The 14,997-nt window shown below is 45.7% G+C and overlaps 1 protein-coding gene across 3 annotated transcripts in view; it reads right to left on the reverse strand.

Moving 5' to 3' along the window:
- Positions 1–711: 711 nt before the first annotated feature.
- The window catches only part of LOC139264282 (thymosin beta-10), a 154,146-nt gene continuing 139,860 nt past the window's right edge, over positions 712–14,997 (reverse strand). The window contains exons 1-3 of one of the 3 annotated variants that reach the window (XM_070880501.1): positions 1,861–1,949; positions 1,076–1,190; positions 712–984 (exon numbers count right to left, since the gene is read on the reverse strand). In XM_070880501.1, coding sequence (XP_070736602.1) covers positions 950–984; positions 1,076–1,175 — 135 coding nt within the window. In that variant the 5' untranslated portion in view covers positions 1,176–1,190; positions 1,861–1,949 and the 3' untranslated portion in view covers positions 712–949. Of the gene's footprint in view, positions 985–1,075; positions 1,191–1,860; positions 1,950–14,997 lie in introns of those variants that run through there. The other 2 variants (XM_070880511.1, XM_070880519.1) reach the window with 2 other exon arrangements.

Raw genomic sequence — 14,997 nt, forward strand, 5'->3', positions numbered from 1 at the left:
AGTACACAGCACTCAAGTAACTAATATAACTAGGTACCTTTCACATCATAATTTAGACAGGTCACATGACACCAGCCACTCCCTACTTGACTGCTTAGAGAAAATGGATTCCAAAAATCAGTCAATGTTAGATTGTTTAAAAAAAAAGAGCAAGATCATGGACAAAAAAAAAGTACAAGCAGGGTGTCAGGAAGCTAGCCACTGCAGTGCACCACTTGTGATTTAAGAAACATTTGATCAATAGCTTCAGATTAGATAGTAGAGATTGATGACCCACCTGGGGTCTGCCTTTCAACTATCAGCCAAGGCACTGTCACTGTCTGCAAGATCAACAGCCCTGAGATGGAGCAGGACAGCCACTGTAGGCAATTCACCACCTGCAATTTAAGGAGCCATTAGAATCAGAAATGTTCCAGCACAGAACAGGAGGCCATTCAGCCCATCACCCAAATGCATGCTCTCCAAGACTTCAGCTCCCACCCCCCCATACTTATCAAATGCTCTTGAAAGCCATGATTGAATCTGCCCACCACCCTGATAGCAGTTACTTTTTTTTTTAAAGTCACTTTAATTAGTTAATCTAAACACAGGCTTTAAGACTACAGCAGAGTTGCAATTGGTGTTCAGTTCTATTCTCACCTGCTCCTTCTTAGTGAATTTAAATGTAAAACGATTTAGGTACCTTGTGCAAAGCAAGAGAGAGAAACAACATTCTGCACAAATTGAATTTTTATTATTCATTATCTTTACAGCACTGGAGAACTCACGAGGGCCACCGTTATAAACGTCTCAGCAGGGAACCAGCAGCCCCTGGATCCCAGTGGCAATGCTGCACCTCCTTCAGTAGTTCAGTTCACAGTATATATCAGGGATATTATTTCTTCGAGCCCAAAAAGAGATTCTTCCAGCCATGGACAGAGTGCGATTCTGGACAGAAGTGGCCATGAAACTAGCTGCTGTCGGCTTTCTTCTCCTGATCAATAGCTGGGGAGAAAAAAAGAGAAATTAAACTCATCAGCAGGACTTGGGCCAAATTTAGAAGGGAGGGGTCAAATGCAGTCGGGAGGATCCTTACTTTCTTTTGTCGGCAGCGTATTCTTCACTTCGGTATCAGTCTTCTTCAACTTGGTCTTATCAAAGGAGGCAACCTCCGCTAAGTCTGGTTTGTCTGCCATTTCAGTTCAGTTAACCTATGAACAAAAAAACTGCTTTAACCCCAGACCATTCATTTACAGCACAGGGGGAATACCACAAGTATATAGAGAAACCACATTCTATTCCATCCCCTGGAGCTAAGAGTATTCATCCACTTCAGGAAACTCCATTCCCCCCCCCCCCCCTTTCAATCTCCATTCCCTCCCCGCACACTAATACCCATACGAAAGGAGAGTGGGCTCTCCAGGCACAAGGAGCCGACAGACGATGAATTCCTAGACAAAGGCGGCGCAGGGGGAAGCGGCCCCTCCCCGGTCCGGAGCCCCCGGGGGCAGCTCCCTCTCGGGTCCGGAGCGGCGCGGGCCTGGAGCCCCCAGGTTCGAAGCGACCCCCTCCCTATCCCGGAGCAGCGCGGGTCCGGAGCTCTCGGGGCAGCCCCCTCCAGGGTCGGGAGCGGCCCCCTCCCTATCCTGGAGCGGCGTGGTTCCGGAGCGGCCCCCTCCCTATCCTGGAGCGGCGTGGGTCCGAAGCGGTCCCCTCCCTATCCTGGAGCGGCGTGGGTCCGAAGCGGTCCCCTCCCTATCCTGGAGCGGTGCGGGTCGGGAGCGGCTGAAGATGTAACAATGTATAAATGGAAGAGTTTGCTCACTGGGCTCGGGCCGCCGGCCGACACAATGTAACGGACTCCGGCCCCGCCTTACCTACCCTCACTTGATCACTCACTCGCACGTTCCTCAGGCGCTGACACCGCGAACAATAGCGGCAGCCGCCGCCTTGCCCATTTTATAGCGACCCCGCCTGCCCAGCAGCACCGCCCCGCCCCGCCTCCTGCCTTATTTGGTCCGGAGCCCGCGGTACATATGATCCAGAGCCCGAGTCTCTCGGGCAGATTGAATCAATGGACTCCGGCGGAGACAAAGAGAGAAAAGAGCAGCGGTAGAAATGCGGGCAGTCTCCACTCTGTTTCCCATAACCGTTATCTGGGATGAATCAGCAGCGAAGGGAGATAAAGGTCCAATGCAGCAGGATCCCACTAGGAAGGGTTGCAGCACCAGGACTAGCTGGAGCCCATGGGGTCACTCTGAACATAAGAAATAGGAGCAGGAGTAGGCCATTTGGCCATCGAGCCTGCTCCACCATTTAATAAGATCATGGCTGATCTGATCATGGACTCAGTTCCACATCCCTGTCCGCTTCCCATAAACCTTTACTCCCTCATCGCTCAAAAAACTGTCTCCACCTTAAATATATTCAATGACGCAGCTTCCACAGCTCTCTGGGGCAGAGAATTCCACAGATTTACAACCATCTGAGAGAAGAAATTCCTCCTCATCTCAGTTTTAAATGGGTGGCCCCTTATTCTGAGACTATGTCCCCTAGTTTTAGTTTCCCCTGTGAGTGGAAACATCCTCTCTGCATCCTCCTTGTCAAGCCCCCTCATTATCTTATATGTTTCGATAAGATCACCTCTCATTCTTCTGAACTCCAATATGTATAAGCCCAACCAACTCAACCTATCCTCATAAGTCAACCCCCTCATCTCCAGAATCAACCTAGTGAACCGCCAATGCAAGTATATCCTTCCTTAAATACGAAGACCAAAACTGTATGCAGTATTCCAGGTGTGGCCTTACCAATACTCTGTACCATTGTAGCAGGACTTCTCTGCTTTTATACTCTATCCCCCTTGCAATAAAGGCCAACATTCCATTTGCCTTCCTGATTACTTGCTGTACCTGCATACTAATTTTTTGTGTTTCATGCACAAGGACACCCAGGTTCCTCTGTACTGCAGCACTTTGCAATTTTTCTCCATTTAGATTGTAATTTGCATTTCTATTTTTTCTGCCAAAGTGGATAACCCACATTTTCCTACATTATACTCCATCTGCCAGAATTTCGCCCACTCACTTAGACTGTATATATCACTCTGCAGATTTTTTGTGTCCTCACAATTTACTTTCCTACCTATCTTTGTATCATCAGCAAACTTGGCTACATTACATTCGGTCCCTTCATCCAAGTCATTAATATAGATTGTAAATAGTTGAGGACCCAGCACCGATCCCTACGGCACCTCACTAGTCACTGTTTGCCAACAAGAAAATTACCCATTTATCTCTGTTTTCTGTTAGTTAGCCAATCCTCTATCCATGCTAATATATTATCCCCAACCCCGTGAACTTTAATCTTGTGCAATAATCTTTTATGTGCACCTTATCGAATGCCTTCTGGAAATCCAAATACACCACATCCACTCATTCCCCTTTATCTACCCTGCTCGTTACATCCTCAAAGAACTCCAGCAAATTTGTCAAACATGATTTCCCTTTCATAAAACCACGCTCGCTCTGCTTGATTGAATTATGCTTGTCCAAATTTCCCGCTACTGCTTCCTTAATAATGGACTCTAGCATTTTCCCAATGACAGATGTTAGGCTAACTGGTCTATAGTTTCCTGCTTTTTGTCTGCCTCCTGTTTTAAACATTTGCGGTTTTTCAATCTGCTGAGACCGCTCCAGAATCTTGGGAATTTCGGTAGATTACAACCAATGCATCCACTATCTCTGCAGCCACCTCTTTTAAGCCATCAGGTCCAGGGGACTTGTCCGCTTTAGTCCCATTATTTTACTGAATACTACTTCATAGACCGATACAAAATATTTGTTCAATGTTTTTGCCATTTCCCTGTTCTCCATTATTAATTCCCCAGTCTCATCCTCTTAGCCACTCTTTTCTTTTTTATGTGCCTGTAGAAACTCTTACTATCTGTTTTTATATTTCGTGTTAGTTTACTCTCATAATCTATCTTCCCTCTCTTTATCATTTTTTTAGACATTCTTTGCTGGCTTTTAAAAGTTTCCCAATCCTCTGATCTCCCTCTAATCTTGGCCACTTTTTATGCCCTTGTTTTCAATTTGATACCCTCCCTTATTTCCTTAGTTAGCCATGGATAGTTATCCTTTCTCTTACAGTCTTTCCTTTTCATTGGGATATATTTTTGTTGCGAGTTATGAAATATCTCCTTAAATGTCTGCCACTGCTCATCCACCGTCCCATAATGTCATCTATTTTCCCAGTCCACTTTAGCCAACTCTGTCCTCATACCTTTGTAGTCTCCTTTATTTAAGCTTAGGACCTTGGTTTTAGAACCAACTTTCTCACCCTCCAACTGAATTTGAAATTCAACCATGTTATGGTCACTCATTCCTGGAGGATCCTTTACTCCAAGATCATTTATTAATCCTGTCTCATTACACAGTACCAGATTTAAGATAGCCTGCTCCCTGGTTGGTTCCGCAACATACTGTTCAAGGAAACTATCCCGGATACACTCTATGAACTCTTCCGCAAGGCTGCCCTGGCCAATTTGCATTGTCCAATCAATATGAAGGTTAAAATCACCCATGATTATTACCGTTCCTTTATTACAAGCCTCCATTATTGTTTGATTTATACTCCGTCCAACAGTGTAGCTACTGTTAGGGGGCATATAGACTAAGCCCATCAGTGACTTTTTCCCCTTATTATTCCTATCTCCACCCAAACTGATTCAACATCTTGATCCTCTGAGCTAATATTGTTTCTCACTAACACACTGATCCCATCCTTTATTAACAGTGTTACCCCACCTCCTTTTCTTTTCTGTCTGTCCTTCCGAATTATCAAATACCCCTGAATAATTAGGCCCCAGTCCTGGTCACCTTGCAACCACGTCTCTGTAATCGCTATCAGATCAAACCCATTTGTATCTATTTGTGCCGTCAACTCATCTATTTTGTCACGAATGTTACGTGCATTCCAATAAAGAGCTTTTAAAATTTGTTTTTTTACCATTTTTTCCTGCTTTGACCCCACTTTCTGATTCACCTTTATGTTTATACACTATGTCCCTTCCTGGCACGCTCTGGTTTTTATTTCCCCCAGTGTTACCCTGATCTATTGCCTTCTCTTTGTTATTTGACTTTTAAAATTTTCGCTCAGCTGAATTCTCCCCCCCCTCCACTAATTAGTTTAAAGTCCTCTCTGCGCCCGAGTTATTTGATTCACCACAACCCTGGTCCCAGCACGCTTCAAGTGGAGCCCATCCGCATGGAACAGCTCCCTCTTACCCCAGTACTGGTGCCAGTGTCCCACGAACCAAAACCCATTTCTCCCACACCAGTCTTTGAGCCACGTGTTTAACTCTCTGATCTAAGGATAAGGGGTAAGCCATTTAGGACTGAGATGAGGAGAAACTTCTTCACTCAGAGAGTTGTTAACCTGTGGAATTCCCTACCGCAGAGAGTTGTTGATGTCAGTTCATTGGATATATTCAAGAGGGAGTTAGATGTGGCCCTTACGGCTAAAGGGATCAAGGGGTATGGAGAGAAAGCAGGAAAGGGGTAGTGAAGTAAATGATCAGCCATGATCTTATTGAATGGTGGTGCAGGCTCGAAGGGCCTACTCCTGCACCTATTTTCCATGTTTCTATGTTTACCCTATGCAAATTTGCTTGTGGCTCAGGTAGTAATCCAGAGATTATTACCTTTGTGGTTCTGCTTTTTAATTTGGCCCCTGCCTGCTCATACTCTCTCAGCAGAACCTCTTTCTTTGTCCTACCGATGTCGTTGGTACCTATGTGGACCATCACAACTGGATCTTTCCTTCCACTCCAAGTTTCTCTCCAGCCCTGAGGAGATGTCCTAAACCCTGGCATCGGGCAGGCAACAGAGCCTTCGGGACTCACGCTCTCGGCAGCAGAGAACCGTAACCATCCCCCTAATGATACTGTCCCCAACCACTACTGCATTTTTTAAAAATCCCCCAGCTTGAATGGCTCCCTGTACCATGGTGTTGTGGTCAGTTTGCTCATCCTCCCTGCAGTCCCTGCTCTCGTCCACACAGGGAGTAAAAGCCTCAAACCTGTTTGACAAGAGCAAGGGCTGAGGCTCCTCCATCATTACATCCTGGGCCCCCTTACCTGCCTCGCTTGTAGTCACACCCTTCTGTCCCTGATTACGACCAAATTTGAATGATTTAATCTAAGTGGTGTGACTGCCTCTTGGAACACCGCGTCCAGATAACTCTTCACCTCCCTGATGTGTCATAGTGTCTGCAGCTCAGACTCCAGCTCGAGGAGGCGCGGGAGTCCGGGGGAGGCCTATAAAAGGCCCAACGTCGTCGGAGGAGCGGTGAGTTGTCAAGGAGGTCAGCTGGTGCAGGGAGAGAAGGAAAAAAAGAAGTAAAAAGAAATCAAAGGGTGACGTCACAGCCAACGGGGTAAGTGATTGGCTGGTGATTGGTGAGTAGTTTTTCTTTTTCTTTTCCTTTATCAGTAGGTAACCTTTGACACTGTTGTCAAATTAAATTTAATTAAGTCATGGCAGGAGAGCCCAGACCCCTGTCATGTTCCTCCTGTGTTATGTGGGAAGCCAGGGATGCTTCCAGTGTCCCTGACAACTACATGTGCAGGAAGTTCATCCTGCTGCAGCTCCTGACAGACCGCATTGCGGCACTGGTACTGCGCATGCATTCACTCTGGAGCATCCGCGATGCTGAGGATGTCATGAATAGCACGTTTAGTGAGTTGGTCACACGGCAGCTAAAGGTTACTCAGGTAGATAGGGAATGGGTGACCATCAGGCATCAGTGGAAGGAAGGTAGTGCAGGGGTCCCCTGTGGTCATCCCCCTCCAAAACAGATACACCGCTTTGGGTGCTGTTGGGGAGGATGACTCACCAGGGGAGGGCAGCAGCAGCCAAGTTCATGGCACCGTGGCTCTGCTGCACAGGAGGGCAGGAAAAAGAGTGGGAGAGCTATAGTGGTAGGGGATTCTTTTGTAAAGGGAATAGATAGACATTTCTTTGGCCACAATTGAGACTCTGGAATGATATGTTGCCTCCCTGGTGCAAGCGTCAAGGATGTCTCGGAGCGGCTGCAGGACATTTTGGAGGGGGAGGGTAAACAGCCAGTTGTTGTGGTGCATATAGGTACCAACGATATAGGGAAAAAATGGGATGAGGTCCTACAAGCTGAATTTAGAGAGCTAGGAGTTAAATTAAAAAGTAGGACCTCAAAGGTCGTAATCTCAGGATTGCTATCAGTGCCACGTGCTAGTCAAAGTAGGAATTGCAGGATAGCTAAGATGAATACGTGGCCTGAGGAATGGTGCAAGAGGGAGGGATTCAAATTCCTGGGACATTGGAACCGGTTCTGAGGGAAGTGGGACCAGTACAAATCAGACGGTCTGCACCTGGGCAGGACCAGAACCAATGTCCTAGGGGGAGTGTTTGCTAGTGCTGTTGGGTAGAGGTTAAACTAATATGGCAGGGGGATGGGAACCTATGCAGGTAGATAGAGGGAAGTAGAATGGGGGCAGAAGCAAAAGATAGAAAGAAGAAAAGTAAAAGTGGAGGGCAGAGAAACCCAAGGCAAAAAGCAAAAAGGGCCACATTTCAGCAAAATTCTAAAGGGACAAAGTGTGTTAAAAAGACAAACCTGAAGGCTCTGCCTCAATGCGAGGAGTATTCGTAATAAGGTGGACGAATTGACTGCGCAGGCAGCAACTAATGAATATAATATAATTGGCAATACGGAGACATGGCGCCAGGGTGACCAAGGCTGGGAACTCAACATCCAGGGGTATTCAACATTCAGGAAGGATAGACAGAAAGGAAAAGGAGGTGGGGTAGCATTGCTGGTTAAAGAGGAAATTAACTCAATAGTAGGGAAGGACATTAGCTTGGATGATGTGGAATCTGTATGGGTAGAGCTGCGGAATACCAAAGGGCAGAAAATGCCAGTGGGAGTTGTGTACAGACCACCAAACAGTAGTAGTGAGATTGGGGACAGCATCAAACAAGAAATTAGGAATGCGTGCAATAAGGGTACAGCAGTTATCATGGGTGACTTTAATCTACATATTGATTGGGCTAACCAAACTGGTAGCAATACGGTGGAGGAGGATTTCCTGGAGTGTATTAGGGATGGTTTTCCAGACGAATATGTTGAGGAACCAACTAGGGAGCTGGCCATCCTAGACTGGGTGATGTGTAATGAGAAAGGACTAATTAACAATCTTGTTGTGCGAGGCCCCATGGGGAAGAATGACCATAATATGGTAGAATTCTTTATTAAGATGGAGATTGACACAGTTAATTCAGAGTCTAGTGTCCTGAACTTAAGGAAAGGTAACTTCGATGGTATGAGACGTGAATTGGCTAGAATAGACTGGTTAATTCTTACTTAAAGGATTGATGGTGGATAGGCAATGGCAAACATTTAAAGATCACATGGATGAACTTCAACAATTGTACATCCCGGTCTGGAGTAAAAATAAAACGGGGAAGGTGGCTCAGCCATGGCTATCAAGGGAAATTAAGGACAGTGTTAAATCTAAGGAAGAGACATATAAATTGGCCAGAAAAAGCAGCAAACCTGAGGACTGGGAGAATTTAGAATTCAGCAGAGGAGGACAAAGGGTTTAATTAAGAGGGGGAAAATAGAGTATGAGAGGAAGCTTGCTGGGAACATAAAAAACTGACTGCAAAATCTTCTATAGATATGTGAAAAGAAAAAGATTAGTGAAGACAAACGTAGGTCCCTTGCAGTCAGAATCAGGTGAATTTATAATGGGGAACAAAGAAATGGAAGACCAATTGAACAAATACTTTGGTTCTGTCTTAACTTAAGAACATAAGAATTAGGAACAGGAGTAGGCCATCGAGCCCCTCGAGCCTGCTCCGCCATTCAATAAGATCATGGCTGATCTGGCTGTGGACTCAGCTCCACTTACCCGCCCGCTCCCCGTAACCCTTAATTCCCTTATTGGTTAAAAATCTATCTATCTGTGACTTGAATACATTCAATGAGCTAGCCTCAACTGCTTCCTTGGGCAGAGAATTCCACAGATTCACAACCCTCTGGGAGAAGAAATTCCTTCTCAACTCGGTTTTAAATTGGCTCCCCCGTATTTTGAGGCTGTGCCTCCTAGTTCTAGTCTCCCCGACCAGTGGAAACAACCTCTCCGCCTCTATCTTGTCTATCCCTTTCATTATTTTAAATGTTTCTATGAGATCACCCCTCATCCTTCTGAACTCCAACGAGTAAAGACCCAGCCTACTCAATCTATCATCATAAGGTAACCCCCTCATCTCCGGAATCAGCCGAGTGAATCGTCTCTGTACCCCCTCCAAGGCCAGTATATCCTTCCTTAAGTAAGGTGACCAAAACTGCACGCAGTACTCCAGGTGCGGCCTTACCAATAGCCTATACAGTTGCAGCAGGACCTCCCTGCTTTTGTACTCCATCCCTCTCGCAATGATGGCCAACATTCCATTCGCCTTCCTGATTACCTGCTGCACCTGCAAACTAACTTTTTGGGATTCATGCACCAGGACCCCCAGGTCCCTCTGCACCTCAGCATGTTGTAATTTCTCCCCATTCAAATAATATTCCCTTTTACTGTTTTTTTTCCCAAGATGGATGACCTCACACATTCCGACATTGTATTCCATTTGCCAAACCTTAGCCCATTTGCTTAACCTATCCAAATCTCTTTGCAGCCTCTCTGTGTCCTCTACACAACCCGCTTTCCCACTAATCTTTGTGTCATCTGCAAATTTTGTTACACTACACTCTGTCCCCTCTTCCAGGTCATCTATGTATATTGTAAACAGTTGTGGTCCCAGCACCGATCCCTGTGGCACACCACTAACCACCGATTTCCATCCCGAAAAGGACCCATTTATCCCGACTTTCTGCTTTCTGTTCGCCAGCCAATTCTCGATCCATGCTAATACATTTCCTCTGACTCCGTGTACCTCTATCTTCTGCAGTAACCTTTTGTGTGGCACCTTATCGAATGCCTTTTGGAAATCTAAATACACCACATCCATCGGTACACCTCTATCCACCATGCTCGTTATATCCTCAAAGAATTCCAGTAAATTAGTTAAACATGATTTCCCCTTCATGAATCCATGCTGCATCTGCTTGATTGCACTATTCCTATCTAGATGTCCCGCTATTTCTTCCTTAATGATAGTTTCAAGCATTTTCCCCACTACAGATGTTAAACTAACCGGCCAAAAGTTACCTGCCTTTTGTCTGCCCCCTTTTTTAAACAGAGGCGTTACATTAGTTGCTTTCCAATCCGCTGGTACCTCCCCAGAGTCCAGAGAATTTTGGTAGATTATAACGAATGCATCTGCTATAACTTCCGCCATCACGAAGAAAGACACAAATAACCTTCCGGAATTACTAGGGGACCGAGGGTCTAGTGAGAAAGAGGAACTGAAGGAAATCCTTATTAGGCGTAAAATTGTGTTAGGGAAATTGATGGGATTGAAGGCCGATACATCCCCAGGGCCTGATAGTCTGCATCCCAGAGTACTTAAGGAATGGCCCTAGAAATAATGGATGCATTGGTGATCATTTTCCAGCAGTCTATTGACTCTGGATCAGTTCCTATGGACAGGATGGTAGCTAATGTAACACCACTTTTTAAAAAAGGAGGGAGAGAGAAAACGGGGAATTATAAACCGGTTAGCCTGACATCAGTGGTGGGGAAAATGTTGGAATCAATTATTAAAGATGAAATAGTAGCACATTTGGAAAGCAGTGACAGGATCGGTCCAAGTCGGCATGGATTTATGAAAGGGAAATCATGCTTGACAAATATTTTAGAATTTCTTGAGGATGTAACTAGTAGAGTGGACAAGGGAGAACCCGTGGATGTGGTCTATTTGGACTTTCAAAAGGCTTTTGACAAGATCCCACACAAGAGATTGGTGTGCAAAATTAAAGCACATGGTATTGGGGGTAATGTATTGATGTGGCTAGAGAACTGGTTGGCAGACAGGAAGAAGAGAGTCAGGATAAACGGGTCCTTTTCAGAATGGCAGGCAGTGACTAGTGGGATGCTGCAGGGTTCAGTGCTGGGACCCCAGCTATTTACAATATACATCAATGATTTAGATGAAGGAATTGAAAGTAATATTTCCAAGTTTGCAGATGACACTAAGCTGGGTGGCGGTGTGAGCTGTGAGGAGGATGCTAAGAGGCTGCAGGGTGACTTGGACAGGTTAGGTGAGTGGGCAAATGCATGGCAGATGCAGTATAATGTGGATAAATGTGAGGTTATCCACTTTGGTGGCAAAAACACAAAGGCAGAATATTATCTGAATTGCGGCAGATTAGGAAAAGGGGAGGTGCAATGAGACCTGGGTGTCATGGTACATCAGTCATTGAAAGTTGGCATGCAGGTACAGTAGGCGGTGAAGGAGGCAAATGGTATGTTGGCCTTCGCAGATAGGGGATTTGAATATAGGAGCAGGGAGGTCTTACTGCAGTTGTATAGGGCCTTGGTGAGGCCTCACCTGGAATATTGTGTTCAGTTTTGGTCTCCTAATCTGAGGAAGGACGTTCTTGCTATTGAGTGAGTGCAGCGAAGGTTCACCAGACTGATTCCCGGGATGGCAGGACTGACATATGAGGAGAGACTGGATCGACTGGGCCTGTATTCACTGGAGTTTAGAAGAATGAGAGGGGATCTCATAGAAACATATAAAATTCAGATGGGACTGGACAGGTTAGATGCAGGAAGAATGTTCCCGATGTTGGGGAATCCAGAACCAGGGGTCACAGTCTAAGGATAAGGGGTAAACCATTTAGGATCGAGCTGAGGAGAAACTTCTTCATTCAGAGAGTTGTTAACCTGTGGAATTCCCTACCGCAGAGAGTTGTTGATGCCAGTTCATTGGATATATTCAACAAGGAGTTAGATATGGCCCTTACGGCTAAAGGGATCAAGGGGCATGGAGAGAAAGCAGGAAAGGGGTACTGAGGTGATGATCTTATTGAATGGTGGTGCAGGCTCGAAGGGCCTCCTGCACCTATTTTCCATGTTTCTATGTTTCTATCAACACGGAGCCGAAGTTCCTCGAGCTGCAGACACTTGCTGCAGATGTGGTCGCGATGGGCCTCAATGCGGTCAACCAACTCCCATATGCAACAGCAGAAACATATCACCTGTCCTGCCATCTCTAATGTATTTAATTAATTATATTTTGTTTTTGGTTATTAATCCCAGCCCCTAATGTAAGGCCCTTAATTTAAAGGAAGAAAAGAAAAGAGAGAAAAACTCATCAAGCAATCACTTCCCTTCTTGTGGCATCGAATGTAGTCGCCCTGTTCTCCTTTGTCGCCCTCTGCCTGCCTCTCTTCTGTAGTCTTCTCTGTGCTCACGTGGCCCTGAACAACTTATGGTGTCCACTGCTATGCTTGATGTCTTCTGCGACTGGTGGACACCACAGGGTATAGAGTGTCTTGTCGACGTTGATAGTAACATTTTGATTTAGTTGGGAAGATTCCCTTTGATTTTGATGGCACTTTGTTTCTGGCATCTTTTGGTTTAATTGGACTATCCTATATTAGTGTGCCCCAAGGCACTTGTGATTCCTGTTTGGTGATCCTGGGGCAACCAAATGTCAGCCTTATTGATCCACCAATAAAGGCCCAGTAGTGAGGGTTTGGAGAAGGTGCAGGACAGCCCCTTCCACCCATGCAGCAATTGCCAGAGCCAAATCACTTGATAAATGATGAGGCATCACGCCCAGCTTTACATGGGAAATAACCACTGACACCTAGGACACCAGGAGCATTCTACGACCATAGGGCAAACTATGACGTTTGGGCATTCATTTTGCATCTTCAACCTTGGTAGTGCACAGCTTTGTATGCCCAGGAACATAGAAACAGGAGTTGGCCATTCAGCCCCTCATGCCTAGTCCATCATGCATTTACATAATGGCTGATCTGTATCTAAACTCCATTTACTAGCTGTGGATCTATGACCTAGAAATTCGATTAGGCCAGTGACACTGTGGGCCAAGACTAACAGCCACCTGCAGAAAGAGTATTTTGGTGCTGCCAGCTGATTTACATCAGCAGAGCAGAGAATCTCTTGTGCAAAGCGCTCTTTCCAGCACTAATCTCAACAGGAGGTCTGAAGGATCGGTGCAGCGCTCTTGGGCAATGTGCTGTTTCGGATCATCTCGTGATGGCTCCTGTGTTTTGCTGGGTTGGGAGGTATCGAGTCGGCTGATGGCCCTTGTAGGGTTGGAGCATTGTGTGCTGTGGCACATTACAAAGCATTTGTTTTCCTCTTACATTTGTGTACATTTGTTTGGGTTCGGTATTCATTAAGGAGGACACAAACAATCCTCTGGATATAAAAGGGGTCAGAGGGTCTAGTAAGAAGGAGAAACTGAGGGAAAATCCTTATTAGTCGGGAAATTGTGTTGGGGAAATTGATGGGATTGAAGGCCAATAAATCCCCAGGGCCTGATGGACTGCATCCCAGAGTACTTAAGGAGGTGGCCTTGGAAATAGCGGATGCATTGACAGTCATTTTCCAACATTCCATAGACTCTGGATCAGTTCCTATGGAGTGGAGGGTAGCCAATGTAACCCCACTTTTTAAAAAAGGAGGGAGAGAGAAAACAGGGAATTATAGACCGGTCAGCCTGACATCGGTAGTGGGTAAAATGATGGAATCAATTATTAAGGATGTCATAGCAGCACATTTGGAAAGAGGTGACATGATAGGTCCAAGTCAGCATGGATTTGTGAAAGGGAAATCATGCTTGACAAATCTTCTGGAATTTTTTGAGGATGTTTCCAGTAGAGTGGACAAGGGGGAACCAGCTGATGTGTATTTGGATTTTCAGAAGGCTTTCGACAAGGTCCCACACAAGAGATTAATGTGCAAAGTTAAAGCACATGGGATTGGGGGTAGTGTGCTGATGTGGATTGAGAACTGGTTGGAGACAGGAAGCAAAGAGTAGGAGTAAATGGGGACCTTTCAGAATGGCAGGCAGTGACTAGTGGGGTACCGCAAGGTTCTGTGCTGGGGCCCCAGCTGTTTACATTGTACATTAATGGTTTAGACGAGGGGATTAAATGTAGTATCTCCAAATTTGCGGATGACACTAAGTTGGGTGGAAGTGTGAGCTGCGAGGAGGATGCTAATGTGGATAAATGTGAGGTTATCCACTTTGGTGGTAAAAACAGAGAGACAGACTATTATCTGAATGGTGACAGATTAGGAAAAGGGGAGGTGCAACGAGACCTGGGTATCATGGTACATCAGTCATTGAAGGTTGGCATGCAGGTACAGCAGGCGGTTAAGAAAGCAAATGGCATGTTGGCCTTCATAGCGAGGGGATTTGAGTACAGGGGCAGGGAGGTGTTACTACAGTTGTACAGGGCCTTGGTGAGGCCACACCTGGAGTATTGTGTACAGTTTTGGTCTCCTAACTTGAGAAAGGACATTCTTGCTATTGAGGGAGTGCAGCGAAGGTTCACCAGACTGATTCCCGGGATGGCGGGACTGACATATCAAGAAAGACTGGATCAACTGGGCTTGTATTCACTGGAGTTCAGAAGAATGAGAGGGGATCTCATAGAAACATTTAAAATTCTGACGGGTTTAGACAGGTTAGATGCAGGAAAAATGTTCCCAATGTTGGGGAAGTCCAGAACCAGGGGTCACAGTCTAAGGATAAGGGGCAAGCCATTTAGGACCGAGATGAGAAGAAACTTCTTCACCCAGAGAGTGGTGAACCTGTGGAATTCTCTACCACAGGAAGTTGTTGAGGCCAATTCACTAAATATATTCAAAAAGCAGTTAGATGTAGTCCTTACTACTAGGGGGATCAAGGGGTATGGCGAGAAAGCAGGAATGGGGTACTGAAGTTGCATGTTCAGCCATGAACTCATTGAATGGCGGTGCAGGCTTGAAGGGCCGAATAGCCTACTCCTGCACCTATTTTCTATGTTTCTATGTTGTATGGGGTC

The sequence above is a fragment of the Pristiophorus japonicus genome, chromosome 1, assembly GCF_044704955.1.
Source record: "Pristiophorus japonicus isolate sPriJap1 chromosome 1, sPriJap1.hap1, whole genome shotgun sequence".
NCBI classification, from domain to species: domain Eukaryota; kingdom Metazoa; phylum Chordata; class Chondrichthyes; family Pristiophoridae; genus Pristiophorus; species Pristiophorus japonicus.